At 35.3% G+C, this 15,035-nt stretch overlaps 1 protein-coding gene and 1 long non-coding RNA gene across 2 annotated transcripts in view; both read right to left on the bottom strand.

Annotated features, from left to right (window-relative positions):
- Nucleotides 1–1,697: 1,697 nt before the first annotated feature.
- Nucleotides 1,698–12,372, bottom strand: LOC139968170 (uncharacterized). The gene is made up of 6 exons (XM_071972565.1): nucleotides 12,305–12,372; nucleotides 11,715–11,867; nucleotides 6,172–6,341; nucleotides 3,244–4,778; nucleotides 2,727–2,868; nucleotides 1,698–2,433 (listed from the first exon to the last, which is right to left on the bottom strand). Exons 1-6 carry the CDS (start codon nucleotides 12,370–12,372, stop codon nucleotides 2,303–2,305), a joined length of 2,199 nt encoding a protein of 732 aa, XP_071828666.1. The 3' UTR covers nucleotides 1,698–2,302.
- A 432-nt stretch (nucleotides 12,373–12,804) lies between these two features.
- LOC139968147 (uncharacterized) overlaps nucleotides 12,805–15,035 on the bottom strand; it is a 2,772-nt gene continuing 541 nt past the window's right edge. The window contains exons 2-3 of the long non-coding RNA XR_011793232.1: nucleotides 14,214–14,276; nucleotides 12,805–12,861 (exon numbers count right to left, since the gene is read on the bottom strand). This is a non-coding gene — a long non-coding RNA (uncharacterized lncRNA). The remainder of the gene's footprint in view (nucleotides 12,862–14,213; nucleotides 14,277–15,035) is intronic.

The following is a 15,035-nucleotide window of genomic DNA, read 5'->3' as shown; positions in this document are numbered from 1 at the left end:
TCAGTTTCATTTTTACTACGCTCTGTAGCTCTTATTTTACCATAATTTGAAGAACACCTTACGAAGTTGATACTTTAAAAAGTCCCATTTTAACGCAGGACTTTGATACTGGTCTGTGGTATTAGCTGAATGAATAATGTTGCTGATGAAGTGAGTATACTCATTGTCCTTTAGGAAGGAGCAGTTAAATTTCCAGACACCTGGACCCCTTTCCCCAGAATACGTGGTTAAATTGAAGTTCAAAATTGAGTGGTCCGACTGTAAACTAAGGGGAGAAAAAACAATGAGTGATGGAAGACCCCACCTTTCGCGAAATGAGAAAAAGTCTAGTCGACAGGAAATAGCCGGAGTAATATTTGACCTCCAACTGAAATCTCGTTTATGCGGATTACTGTCTCTCCAAATGTCAATCAAGTCGTAAGTAGACATTAGCTCCAGACATTTTTATCTAGCGTTAAAATCAGTCCTTGAAATGCCCCCTTGTTTTATCTAAATGTAAATTTAAAAATGAGTTGAAGTCACCGCCAATGATAAGGGTGTCACTGGAATAATCATTAAGTTTCAGTAATATTTCTTGAAAGAAGTCTGCATCTTCCGAAGTGGGACCGTATAAACAAACAATGGCGAATATTTTGTCAGAGATTTTTAACTCGGTAATAATGGATCTACCGTTAGCAGAAGCTAACAACGGATAATGGTCACTTCTAATGTAGGATTAAAGAGCATAAAAACACCTCTGCTAGAAGAAGACCCATGACTAAAAATAATTCGACCTTCCCATTCATTTTGCCAAAGGCATTCGTCATTAGGAATGCTATGCGTATCTTGTAAAGGAACTTTAGATCTGATATGGCATCCCCGGGAAATTTCTCCATTTCCCTCTGAAAATTCTTAAAATTCTTAAGTTTCTTCTTTTCTGTGAGATCAGTTCTCGTCAAGTCATCTAAGATAGAATATGGTTTTCTAGAGCCGTTCTACGACTCGCTGAAAGCCTTCAATGGCAGCCTTTCAGCCTCCTCCTACATCGACGCCACTTTTGTCATCACTGTTCTCCGGATCCCACATTGCGTAGCGCGATAGGCCTGTTGGTTCACGTACATGTAGAACGAGAATGAGTAAATGAAGATTGGCTCGATGAAGGTGGTCGGCCTTCTTGTTTTTTGAAGGCATTAATAATAAAATAATAATAATTATATCATATTATAACACTAAGAATAATAATATCATAATAAAAATCATAAACATGATAAGAAGAAGATTGTTTTTTCCATCTCCTTTATTCAGATATAATTCATGAAATACAGTACGTATGTTACATAATTCATACACGGACAATATAATGTATACAGTATAATGTTCTCAAAAATTAATTCTTCCAATTCATCAATGCAATTAGGAAGACTTCGTTGCAATGCTTTATGGTTATTTCTGCAAGACTTTGAAGTTCTATTATTGTAAGCAATGTGTTTCTCAACTTTTATAATGAACTTCATTTTGGGGGGAAAACAATTTTGAAATCTGGCATGTTATTGTTCAGTTTACAATCAAAGATATAATATTAACAATACAGAATAAAGAAATTAATAGGATTATAACTAACGTGACTTCGACCAAAGAAAATGTTTCGTTTCGAAAATATAAACTGCCACCCAAAATAGTTTTGCTCACAGTTTAAAAGAAAACTAGAAGTGACCTGACATGACCAGAAGAGTGTTCTATGGTCTCAGAATGAATATGACAGAACGTACGAAGAGGGCTATCAACTTTCCCCATTAAATTAAGCAGTCTATACGTTCCTAAAGTACGATCATGAATAAACCTCAATTTAAAATACTTCACATTTGCATCTGAAGCGGTGCAAAATGGCATTCTGAATAAGTATTAAAAATAATAATAATAACAACTAATAATAATCATTTTAATAATACATATTTACATGACGTAAGTTTTGTCTGATCCAAACACATAGTCATGCACTGACATATACCCTGTTGCAATATTATTGCAGTGTAATGAAAAGTTTACAAAATTGTGGATGAGGAAATGGCTGAACGGTGAGGCATATATCTCATCTAGGTTTATATGTCAATAGCATGTAACCAGCATTAATCTCCCTTATGCGATATTTACTGTATGCTTTTTACACAACTGGCTATATCAACGAAGCCGCCACTTCAACCGTTTCCAATGAAATGAATGCAACAGATCGGAATCCAAGTGCCACTCTCAACTGCTTATCGCAAGACAAAACCTTTGGAGATAGGGATAACTCCGAGTGATATATTGTACACTGGTGCAGATATCAATTGATAAGAGGTTGGACTTCATCGTAGAAGTGCTCATCTTGACCTTCGTTAGTTCGGTACCCGCTGTTTCCTCTTCGGAGACAATTTCTACTGTAAATAATTTTACCCATCTTCAAGACGGTCACAGCTGAAAAGAGACATTTATGCAATTATCCATATTTTTAGGAACTGGTTTAAATTACAATGACTGCTTGATCGGATATTTAAACTTATCACGCCTTGGATCCTTGGTAGTAGGTAAAGGTTGCAAATAACTTGGACGCAGAAGGAGTGTGCCTTTTTGTGTCTGAATATGCTTCTTTGCTCTTAATTATCCTCAATCGGCTTCTAATAACCATTGTATAACCATTTAATAATAGTCTTTCCGACAATTGTCTTAGCAAATATTGTGTTTTTATAAATAATCTTGACATCACTCACCTAGTGCAATGACAATAACACTGGTGTTTAAAATCACCAGAAACGTGACCAGGATATCGGTTGAGAATTGTCCAGTGAAAGATTCCGGAGCTGGAACTGCTGCTACAAGCATGTTGAAGAAAATGGCCCAAAGGGACATCAGCTGAAAAGAGTCAAAGTATCTTCAATATGAACAGCTATTTTACAAAAAATGAGTAACGTTTTGAATACCATTTACCATATGTCTTCAGAACCGCCAAAGCACGCGAGATAGTACCATGTCTACCTCCCTACCCTCAATCCCACCACACTTCCGCTTTCCTCTCTTTACGAAAAGGCTAAGACTATTAGTAGTAGATATGCTAAATGAAAACATTTCCCCATCAAGACAATCTGAAATAAATATTCATGCTTAACAACAGCATACAAACCGCTCCACATTCCCGTATATTCAAATTTAAGTTGGTGCACTGTACTTCTGTCTTCCCCAAAAAGGGCCATGTGCGTCTTTAATTCTACAATTAGTACTCAAACCCACCTGTAAGTAATACTCAACCCTGTCTTTCATCGGTTTGAAGGAAATATGTAAACTCAGGAAGATAACAGCCAATGTTAACGTAATTGTGACAGAAAAATATCCATTCCATCCAAATATGACGATTACGAAAGTCTGTGACACTTTACGGACAAGTTCGATGATTTCCCAGTACCAGAAATCAGACTGGTAATTCTCATTAAGAAATCTCAACCACTTTGGTGAGTCATCATTGTTGTGTTCATGAAGCTCGCTGCTGCCATTTCGACGAGAATGTTTCCACAAGAGAAGATACAGAACTGCCGGAAGTGCAATAACATATATTGACGAACAGTACGAAGCGATTTGGAAACGACGATGGGTGGTCGTGTTACAGTTTATTGAGTAATCAGACCGCAATATGCTAATGTTATAAACACCAAACTCATCAAGAGAAAACGTGTCGCAAGTAGGGCCGTAAAGTGCAAAGGTAACGTTACAAGTGGATGTGTAAGTGACAAATAATATAAGAACCAGAAAGGTAAGAATATTATTTTGGTGAAGTTGCAAGCGGGAAGTAATATCGTCAACGTTTGCAGGGCTCTTCTTTTCTGAAACTCTTGCGTGAAGTTTTACCGCACCAATAGCAAGAATGGCACAAGCCATTGAAAAGAATGGAAACATAGCGCCCAGAGTAAAAGCTGTGTACGGTGTTAGCTCAAATGCAGGCCAGAAACACTTAGGCTTTATCAGTATGCTTGAAATATTAAATTGCAAAACATCTAGCCATGCAGCAATGCTTCTAAAAAACTGTGGCCAAAAGATAACATCTATAGATTCCCAAAATTCTGCCATAATTTGATAAAATCCGAGAACTATTTTGGTCAAGGCCAACGTACTGTCTACAAGGGATCGAGACCGTCTTTTTTTATTACGATAAGTTTTGAACAGAAGAAAGAGGAAAAGAGCAAGAATGATCAAAATGACTGAAGATTCCAAAATGAAATATTTAAGAGCTGGACAAGGACGACAAAATCCAAATATAGGGAAGAATTCTTCGTCACAGTTTGTGCACATCCAACCAATATAGCCTTCCGCACAATTTCCTTTGATTTGATCAACGTCATTAGAGCAACTATCGCTCTTCAAACATTTATGAGCTTTGGGAAGAGATCCATTAAACATCGTTGTATCCTTTTCGTACGAGTCATTAAATGTCAGAAGGTTTTCTACAAATCGTTTGTATTCGTCAATATTTGTGTAACTCCAGTTCCAGTAGTAGCCTTGGCTTATGGTCATGTAATCATTCTTGCAATGTACACCCTCCTGTGGACAAAGTTCACATTTATCAAACCGATCACGCCTGAAATAGTTTTCCAAACAAGAGCAAGCTCGAAATCCTGCCAATGCCCTCTTATTTGTTCCAGTGGGACAAACTTTACAGCTCAGAGGGTCTTTTCCTGAACCGTCCCTTACAAACGTTCCTTCAGTGCAATTTTTGCAGTTCATGGACGTTCCATCCAAGGAGTATTGGCCAACTTGATCTTGATAGAAGCCACCTGTTGAAAAGAAAGGTGAGTCTTACTGAAACAAAAATAATCACTAGTATTGATGATGATAACATGTAACCACACAACAAAAGTAAACGATAAATAATAAAGGGGAAGGTCTTTGACATATTAAGGTCCTTTCAGTTTGTCTGCCAGGAGATTTACCGAAACAAAATACTTCAGAAATCAGAAATAATATCTTAAAACACCTTTCACAGCTAGCTATTATAAAATACCACAACACGTACCAATTTGAGATGATATCCGATAGAAATGTAACCTGTACTAATTCTACAGAACTTATCACTCCAGCATTTAGAGGATTAAAAGGCTACCAGTCTCACTAAGAATCATTTTCAAGTTACTTACATATGGTTACCGTTCATACTATGCCGGTTTATCGCCAATGTATTTATCAGAGCTGTTACAGCCACATTGTGCACCTCGTGAATAACGCTCTCATATTACACAACTTCTCACAATAAACTCTTCCAATAGTTCCTTGGGAAACCATTGTTTTGCTTCTGCTGCCCCACAACTTTGGAACAAATTAACTGAAAGCCTCAAACTCTCTCCTTCTCTTGTGTCCTTCAAATATACTTTGAAAACTCATCTGTTTCTAGAACTCGATTTCTTTCTAATCGAATTTTACCTTTGATAACTGTTTCTTTCTCAGCTACTTGCTGCGCCCATTCTCACAATAGCTTTACTGCCCCATTAATGTCTTTTAAACGGATTCTAGAGCATTACAAATGTTCATGATTATTATTATTATCATTATTATCATTACTACTATCTTGATCATGATCACTATCACTGTGCACTGCCCACCATCCTCTATCCACTATCCACCCTTAAGTTACTATTCACCATTCACTATTCGCTATCACCATCACTATTCACAATCCGCTATCCGCTATCCACTATCCAGTATTCACTATCCACTATTCAATATTCACTATTCACCGTTCATAATAACAAAGTAACTCATTAATTTGTTTGGTCAATTTTCATTACAAGGAGTGAAGCAAATGTCGAATGTGAAATACGGAATTTGCTTTTACAGTAGTTGTTTACTACTATGAAAAGTGTCCGGTCGACGTATTGTTGAGGATTGAATAAATTTCACTAATTATTCAATTCATTTGGTGAACAAGGAAAAACAAGAAAGATGTCAAGTGTGGCTAATAACAATCGTATGTTAGGAAATACTTATATGTTTTAGGGGGAAATCCGACCAAACTAAACAAAATTTTTACACAAAACGTTTTTGTCTTGAATGTTGATGTTTTATCGTAATGTAATGGTTAGGTCAATAACGAAATAAGTGGCTTCAATGTTGTTTTGGGCTAAACAATTTATTTTCACGTATTGCAAGGTTAATAGATAAATGTCTCTGTACCTCTTGGACACTTCTCGCAATAGTTTCTCTTTCTTCGTCCCGAGGACGTACCAGTTGGACAAGATACACACTCGTACACATGATCCTCGTGTTCGATACAGCTAAAGCCTCTAACACTTAACCCTTTGCTAACGTTCATTGACAGTTGATTCGATGGTGATACACACTTTCTGTGATAAGATTGAATAAACAGGATGGATGAATGAATGGATGGATGATATGATGGATGGATAGATGTATACAGGCAAGTAAGTAATATCATGACGCAGCTATAGGTACAAAACAAACGTCGTCTGCCAATTCGTTCATGGGAAAGTCCGAAAAAAAAACATGTGCTCAGACCAAGCATCTGGTTGAGTTCCATTGAATATATTTTCATGATTTGGAACTCTTATCAAATGAATTCTGGAAGCATTCATGACAGCAATCAGTCAATGTCATTTAACCATTAATTCCTCGATAACACAATTTTGGAAATACGTGGCTCATTCAAAACCGAGTTGTTCGTTATAACCATGAACAACTGCACCGACCCTCTTCCTGGAAGTTGCCGTCCCCTGTCTCAACCATGTAACCCACTTTCCTCATCCACCCGTGCACTACAATAGAGCGAACTGTGATAAATAAATACGGGTCTAGTTGCAAGTTGTGAGTTATAGTCCGTATCAGGTTATCAAAGCATCACTGAACGGTGTTAATCCATTAATTCTTGTAATTCTGAGGATAAATTTAACTTTATTCTGCTTTATCCATGAATTCGAACATGTGATATGAACTACATGGTTATTGATTTATATATAAAGTGTGTAGGATGCATTCATAGTCATATTTATACAACACGTTTTGTCTAAGGAGGCACTCAGGTAAATATCTATTCATTTTCTTTCTTACATCAAAAATATCCCCCATTCAAAGTTTGCGGTTTCTAAAATTTACAATTTAGCCTAATTTTGTGTAAATAATTTGATAATGGTAATTTATATATATATATATAGATAGATATATAGATAGATAGATAGATAGATAGATAGATAGATAGATAGATAGATAGATAGATAGATAGATAGATAGATAGATAGATAGATAGATAGATAGATAGATAGATAGATAGATAGATAGATAGATAGATAGATAGATAGATAGATAGATAGATAGATAGATAGATAGATAGATAGATAGATAGATAGATAGATAGATAGATAGATAGATAGATAGATAGATAGATAGATAGATAGATAGATAGATAGATAGATAGATAGATAGATAGATAGATAGATAGATAGATAGATAGATAGATAGATAGATAGATAGATAGATAGATAGATAGATAGATAGATAGATAGATAGATAGATAGATAGATAGATAGATAGATAGATAGATAGATAGATAGATAGATAGATAGATAGATAGATAGATAGATAGATAGATAGATAGATAGATAGATAGATAGATAGATAGATAGATAGATAGATAGATAGATAGATAGATAGATAGATAGATAGATAGATAGATAGATAGATAGATAGATAGATAGATAGATAGATAGATAGATAGATAGATAGATAGATAGATAGATAGATAGATAGATAGATAGATAGATAGATAGATAGATAGATAGATAGATAGATAGATAGATAGATAGATAGATAGATAGATAGATAGATAGATAGATAGATAGATAGATAGATAGATAGATAGATAGATAGATAGATAGATAGATAGATAGATAGATAGATAGATAGATAGATAGATAGATAGATAGATAGATAGATAGATAGATAGATAGATAGATAGATAGATAGATAGATAGATAGATAGATAGATAGATAGATAGATAGATAGATAGATAGATAGATAGATAGATAGATAGATAGATAGATAGATAGATAGATAGATAGATAGATAGATAGATAGATAGATAGATAGATAGATAGATAGATAGATTCGATTACTATATAAAATAGAAGAGACAAATTGGGTAAGAAGACTTACATATTCAATTGCTCTCGAATCATTGGTAGTGTAAGACTTTCACAAAACATATTCCTGTACGTAGGACAATAATGAAATTTATGACTATGTCAATATTTAAAATGAATCGTGGTGAAAGTTATTGGAATATTTCAATGTTAGTCTTCAGCAACTACCAACAGTTATTTCGATAACAGTGTTAAGTCATTAGTGTATCGCCTAAATTAGTTTAAAATCACAACAATTTAACAACTTTGTGTGTATGTTGGTTTCATAAGGCGAGACCAACTTACAACATCGCGACGTAAATCATTTACCTTTCACGTTGATTACCTATATATAAATACAGAAGTCCAATTGTAAAGCAACATCGATGTGATAATTATTAGGCAGTCAAATTGAATACAGGTCTGCTGATCCCTGCGATTCAAATTAGAGATTAAATAAAATGGAAATTACAATCCTGTGAATCAATATGCTGACGCAAAGAATGTTAGAAATGTATAGATGAGTAAATAATTAATAGCTGACAAAGTACATCTTGGCTTTTTTATGTCCACGGGATACAGGGCGAAGTGCAAAGTCGATATCAATATATGAAAGGCTTGGAATGATAGGAAAATTAACTCACATGGTACCTCCGTCGATCATTTCATCAAGAACTGCTGACGATAATCGACGGATGGGGTTATCTTGTAAAAGGCTGAAATAAACGTTAGATCAATTTGCTATTTCTTTACAATGAAATATGGATTCTGAGCTCATGAAACATCGTGATTCTATCTCAATGTTATTTCAAAGATGTCAGTATATTTCAAGTAACATATCAGGTTTTTTGGAGGCAAGGGTGTGGATGGAAAAGGTTACTGTGAAGGGATATGCTATTACTGTCAATGACCAGATTTAAAGAGTGATCCTTAGACCCACAGGCACCCACACGTAACCCACACGACCTTTCCTTACTCGTAGTTACGCCGCTGTCCTAGTAAAGCTTCTATTTCAGATATCGATTCAAGTCGAGAGTTTTTAAGTGCTTAATATCAGTGTCCATTGAAATTTTAATAGGCTGTGCAACCAAACTATTGCAATGTACCATTGTGTATACGACGCAATACGATGAAGTTGCTCCCATCTTGTCAAAATATGAGTAATTGTCGAAAAATGCAATGCGTTATACGCATAAATCGCTATACATACGCAGGGACAGCTCGTTGACTAACATAGTTTTCTTTATCGACAAAGGAGGTAATAAATTAAAAAATATATATATATATACAGACACGCAGCTAGGCGTTGACGTCTCTGTTCAAAAGTAGGGACTTTCCCTCATTATTGAGAAAAAGTTAGCTGTGACAACACACTAATAAGGTGGTCGCTACTCGAGCTGATTTGATTTTTCGCAGTTATGTAGCATACATAAACACATGTGTGTGTTCCTTAAATTGCTAAAACTTTTATACTCACATTTCTTTTAATGTAGAATTTCGTTTATTATTGCCGAATAATGGTTCCGTCAGGTATTCTATGTTGTTCTGAAAAAGATACCTGAAATATTAGGAAATATTAGTGCAATTGATACGACGTATAACCATTTAACATTTGAATCGTCACAACGTTTAATTAGGATTACTAAATACATGTTTTGGGAACTTATTTTGTTTATCGGATGGTTGTTGGTTGGACGTCTGTATGTTTGTTTCATCTTCCAACGACAAATAGTCTATCGTCTACCAAGAGAGCATTATAAAGAAGTATAGTTGAACACATATTTATTAATATAAGTAAAGTACAGAAATGTGACTGTAGTAAAATTGCAAACGCCTTTTAAGAAAGCCCTAAAGTGTTGGTGAACCTTATGACCAGTTTTATAGCGGTGGCCTAAACGAGCTTGAACTAATGCGTGTAATGTCATAGCGTTGTCGTTCACAATTTTCTGCTCATTCAAGTTTCATTATTTCGGGACGCTTTACGACTAGTTCAGACTGTTCCAATACGTGGCCAGTCGTTTTCTCTTCCGACCTTTCGTTTCTTCGTTATTTATATCTATATTTAAATAGAACACAACTCTACTCACAGACTAGACAAAGATGTTGCAGCCAGTATAGATCCCGGTAGACTTTTCAAGTTGTTGTTGTGGAGAAATCTGTTTTATCATTGTGTTAGGAAGAACAAATGTGCAGGTTGAGATCGTAGAAACGTAAACCTATTAAAATTCTTTATTCGAAAGGAATTAACGTTTAATGATCATCTGTCGCCTATTTGAGAACATACAATAGATGCATACTGTGAATTTTCATGATGATTTTATTGACGTATATTCGGACAAAATGATAACAATCACGTTGCTCACGAGCTGGTGTAGAGACATACATTCTAATTAAAGGAAGCAATTGTTAAATTACAAACATCTTTACACCATCGTCCTTTAAGAGTACTTCTTAATGCGGGACTTCTGCAGCTAAAGAGAAAAGTTCTGTTTATCTTTCTATTTCTGTTTGACCAAAGTTACACAACGACTCATCCAAGGGCACATAACTGTATCTCATGTTACTTCCATGGCTCTGTTGAACTTAGCGCTGGACTATTTCATCTCTTCCAAGTGAGGTTAGCATTGGTGTATTACAGTCTTGCGATTATTAAGCAACCTTAGAAGAAAAACCGATACAACTGCTCATAAAAGTCAATCCCCGCATTTTATAACATAAATCTTGCATTCTTATTTCGGATGAACTTAACGCTGGTCCACCATTTCTTCCCGCTCAAAGGTAGAACTGAAGGTAAATATTTTTTAATTTAAAAAGGGTTCGTTCTGTTTCAAACATTTGACCCAAAAATTGGTTGACTGAACCTGATCTATGGCAAATATATATTTAGATATCCATCAGCATCACCAACATAAATGATAGAAATGCTTTTCAATGAAAAGTAATAAGCAACCCCTTATCGACCTACTTAAACATTGTATAAGAAGCAGCCGTTTTATCGATGTGTCGTTTCATAATGCCAACAGGAAGTTTAACATCACGATAGTTTGAATTTCCCTTTCCTTTGTACTGTGTCGTGTACAATCAAACCGAATACAGAGATATTTTTAGAAAGTTTTAGAACTATCATATGTATAGGAGAACTTACCCAAGGCTGTACTAGATTATTACATAGTGACTACCTAAACGTTTCACAATATCGTTAATGATAACCTCAATTGTTAGCTGCCATTTTATAAACACAAATTTTAATGTATAGTCTAATTTGGATCCTATCGAAAGGGACGCACCTCACTGGTATAAAATTACAAAACATGTAACATGAATACAGAAAACCAGCCTTATCACAAACTACAGTATACCTTAAACATATTTCAATATGACGAGTCCATTTGCGAGTTTATAACGTTGGTAAGTGTTTCTATATTATTTCGAAATTTATAGTTAAGAGTATTAGCGATGCAGTCAGTATACATGGTCATTAGAAACTGAGGCCCGCATGTCAGCCGTGGTTTATTTTCAATGACGACCGGATCTTTAACACTTCCTCCGTTCTCTATGAAAGAAAATTAATTTCTTTAACTCACAGATTTTGGAGAGAATGAACATTGTCGAACAGTCCTCTCGGCAGAAACTTCAGCTTATTACCACATAGTAAGAGTGATATCATAGAGTGACCTTTCGGATTAATCGTGAACAATTTAGCAGGAATTTCTTCCAAATCGTTGTCTCCGATGTCTCTGAAATGTTGAAGACAAAAATAAATTTTATTTTTGCATTTAGGAATAGTTTCCGAAATCAAGCCTAAACAGCCGCTCCCATGTGACACCTCAACACAGTTCCCATCTTTCTCACTGGATAATATCATCTGGGTAAGTTTTCAGTGTAATGAATGGAACCATTTTCTCTACTTTTGACGTTAATGAACTGACTGATCTTTGATGCAACAAAGCTAGTTATCTGTGCTAATTAGAACAATGCCAATCCTATTAAGTATATCCACACAGGCGTATACGCAACAGATAAGTTTAAGACTAGGTCCTTGTCGAAATTTACCGTACCTTTGTGGCCAAGCATTATTGGTTTTCTCCTGTACGTTTGTTTCATCGCTTAAATATTTTCTAGTTAAAGGCAAATTTAAGAAGAGATACTTGGCCTATTTAGTCATGAAACTTACAAAACCGTATGAACTGAAGTGGATTCAAACAGTCGTTCTGGTATCGACTTCAGCTTGATAGATGACATATGTCTGTAAAACATAACAGACGGCAGACTTTACAGGAATGATTTCATCAAATTATGAAACGAAAACGCAGATAGTGACTCACTATGATTCGGTAACTTAAACATTGGCTATGGTCAATGTCATTGTCATGGGAAAATAAGTTAGTGATTAAAATAACTGATACGACAAGGTGTTTTCGGTAGTGCTGTGAAATGAGACTTCATGAAGATGATGGGAACCAAAGGTCAATCAATTCTAGTGAAACTAGTCATTTAAAGTGAATCTTGATGGTTGCAAGGTGTAAAACTGTTGTGTTAATTGATACCGTAACAACAGCTATACCTCGTTTGACTCTTGTTATTGGAGTGGTTGTCGGTTAACTTACTAATTTCTAAACATCTCTTAACAATGAAAGAAGAAACAGCAGTATATCTTACATCGTACTAATTCTTTGAATTGTGTGAAAGAAACTTTCCGGAATTTCAAACAAGGTGGTATATTGTAAGGCACTGTGTACGAATAAAAAGAAGAGATGGCTCAGTTTACATCAAGAAAATCGGTATTGTGAATCAATTAAACATTCATTTTTGGAGAGTAAAGTCGTACGTGCAGCCTGCATTTCTATTCAAATCTCCTGATTGCTTTTATTATTTAGGTTCTGTTGTTTATTTCTTCATCTGAAGGATACGTTTGTAAGCTAAACACTGCACATGTTTCTGTGTGCATGGCATATCTTGTTTATCTTTCTACCTTTTTTTTCAATTTGTAGCAAAGGGATTCCAGTAGGCCTACTCATGTATATAAGGGTGCCACCAAAAATTAATATCTGGAGGACATGTAGATTCTTCTTTTATACCCATGCTATGTAAATCTTTTACACATCTCCTTCAGACGTCATTGGGACCAGAACTAAGTCTTTTTGTATGACTTTTTTCGTTACAAATAACATGTAATATGCAGTTACACATTTCAACTTTAGTATTGATACAATATGAGAGCGAATCCAACCAATATCCTGCAAAATTACAGAGTTTTCATCATTGATATTGTTTTGATACACTCACATAATTGACTAAACCAAAGAAGATTTAACTGCATATGCAAACATTACCTTAATTGTGGAGAATATATAATGTGGTTATGTGTCCAATTGAAGAAAGAAACAAAATCGAAAGCCATAATAACGTTATGATCTCACATTTTCAAAATAAATCCAAATAATACAATTGGCACCAATATTTCGTCATAAACGGTCGTCAAAATTTTCACGGCTCGTATGATGACGTTGAGATGTCTTTTAACCCAGATCAAAAGGCCATGCAAGGTACAGGACTGCCCCGACACCTGGTTAATTTTTGCGACACATTTTTTCGTCTATGTTTAACACACAAATACGCGTAAGTTGATCCAAATATGTGTATCCTTTCACACAGAAATACTGAGTAGTAACAAAAAAAGCATACTGTAGTCGAATGAGTTTAACACTCAAAATTTCCACTTACGCGTTTACCCCAAATTTAATATATTTTGGTTTCACTTCTTGTAAGTGAATACACGTGAGTTTCTTAATAGGTATTTGTGTGGCCGGGAAACCTGATAATCGTGATGTTGTCAGAGAATATATATCTCTGCCTTTTACTGACCTCTTCTACTTTCAGCGGATCTACTTTAAATGGTCTCATGCCCACAGGTTTGTTCCGTTCCAAGAGTTATTCCAAGATATGAAATGATGTTCAAGGTGGAAGATCTTGAAGGAGGTTTACATTTGACAATGGAGAGACTTTCACAGCCATTAACCGTTTGGTATACAGGTGATATATCACCAATCAAAATAAAGCTGGCAGATGTCGTGTTTACTTACAAAAGAATCAACCCTGTACAATTTCGTAGAAGAGTTGAAGGTAGTTTGTCAGTTGAGATCGACCTAAGTGAAAAACATAATAGCACGTTGGCATTAGGTATATTTTAATTTACGTAAATCTTTGCTATACCTTATGCACTTATGCACTACGTAATACTCTGCTTAAAGTTGATAGTCTGCCAAACGTTTGCCAAAAAAAACTTTGTCCCCAACTTAATATGACAACATTAAAAGACAGTTACGCCATAGTTCATAATAAAATCTATGAAGCTACAGAGATGCAGAATGGAAATATGCCAGTAACGGAAAAATGCCAATAATGGAAATATGCCAGAGATGAATACAACTTGCGCATTGAGGGTGATAATGGAGGGGCTTCGTTCGCTATATAGAATTTATCATAGGGTGTTCAATCACTTAGCATTATCACAATTGTATTTGCTAACCTTGACATTTTGTATTGTATTGTAAACCAGCTTACCTCTGCAGATAACCCGTTTTTACTTTACTATCGTAACCCCTGTACTATCTACGGGTACGGGTTTAATAGTGGAAATTGCGTTTGCGTGGACGTCCGTGACAGCACTGGGGTAAGGGGGGATAGTTGTCAGTAAGTATATTTATACTATTGTAAAGGTCATTTGGAATCATGAAGAAATCGTATCGTTTGTGACATCATGATATCTCTGAGTAACAGTTTTGTGTAAACCGTCTTTTTAATATAATTACATCTGCACAGTAAAACGAGAAAGTCGATTTGTAACTCTTTCGCTATTGGCTGCGATATTAGCTACGAAAGGCTGCTGATAACAGTTAGATGCA

Source organism: Apostichopus japonicus, chromosome 5, assembly GCF_037975245.1.
Source record: "Apostichopus japonicus isolate 1M-3 chromosome 5, ASM3797524v1, whole genome shotgun sequence".
In the NCBI taxonomy this organism is placed as follows: domain Eukaryota; kingdom Metazoa; phylum Echinodermata; class Holothuroidea; order Aspidochirotida; family Stichopodidae; genus Apostichopus; species Apostichopus japonicus.
Note: the sequence above shows the minus strand (reverse complement) of the source record. Positions and strands in the feature narration are given on the sequence as shown.

Coding starts and splice junctions, on each gene's coding strand:
- LOC139968170 (XM_071972565.1), bottom strand. CDS start 12,372: ATGTCATCTATCAAGCTGAAGTCGATACCAGAACGACTGTTTGAATCC. Junction 4,779..6,171: donor TTGCGAGAAGTGTCCAAGAG/GTACAGAGACAT, acceptor TCTTTTCAACAG/GTGGCTTCTATCAAGATCAA. Junction 2,869..3,243: donor GGGTTGAGTATTACTTACAG/GTGGGTTTGAGT, acceptor GACTCTTTTCAG/CTGATGTCCCTTTGGGCCAT.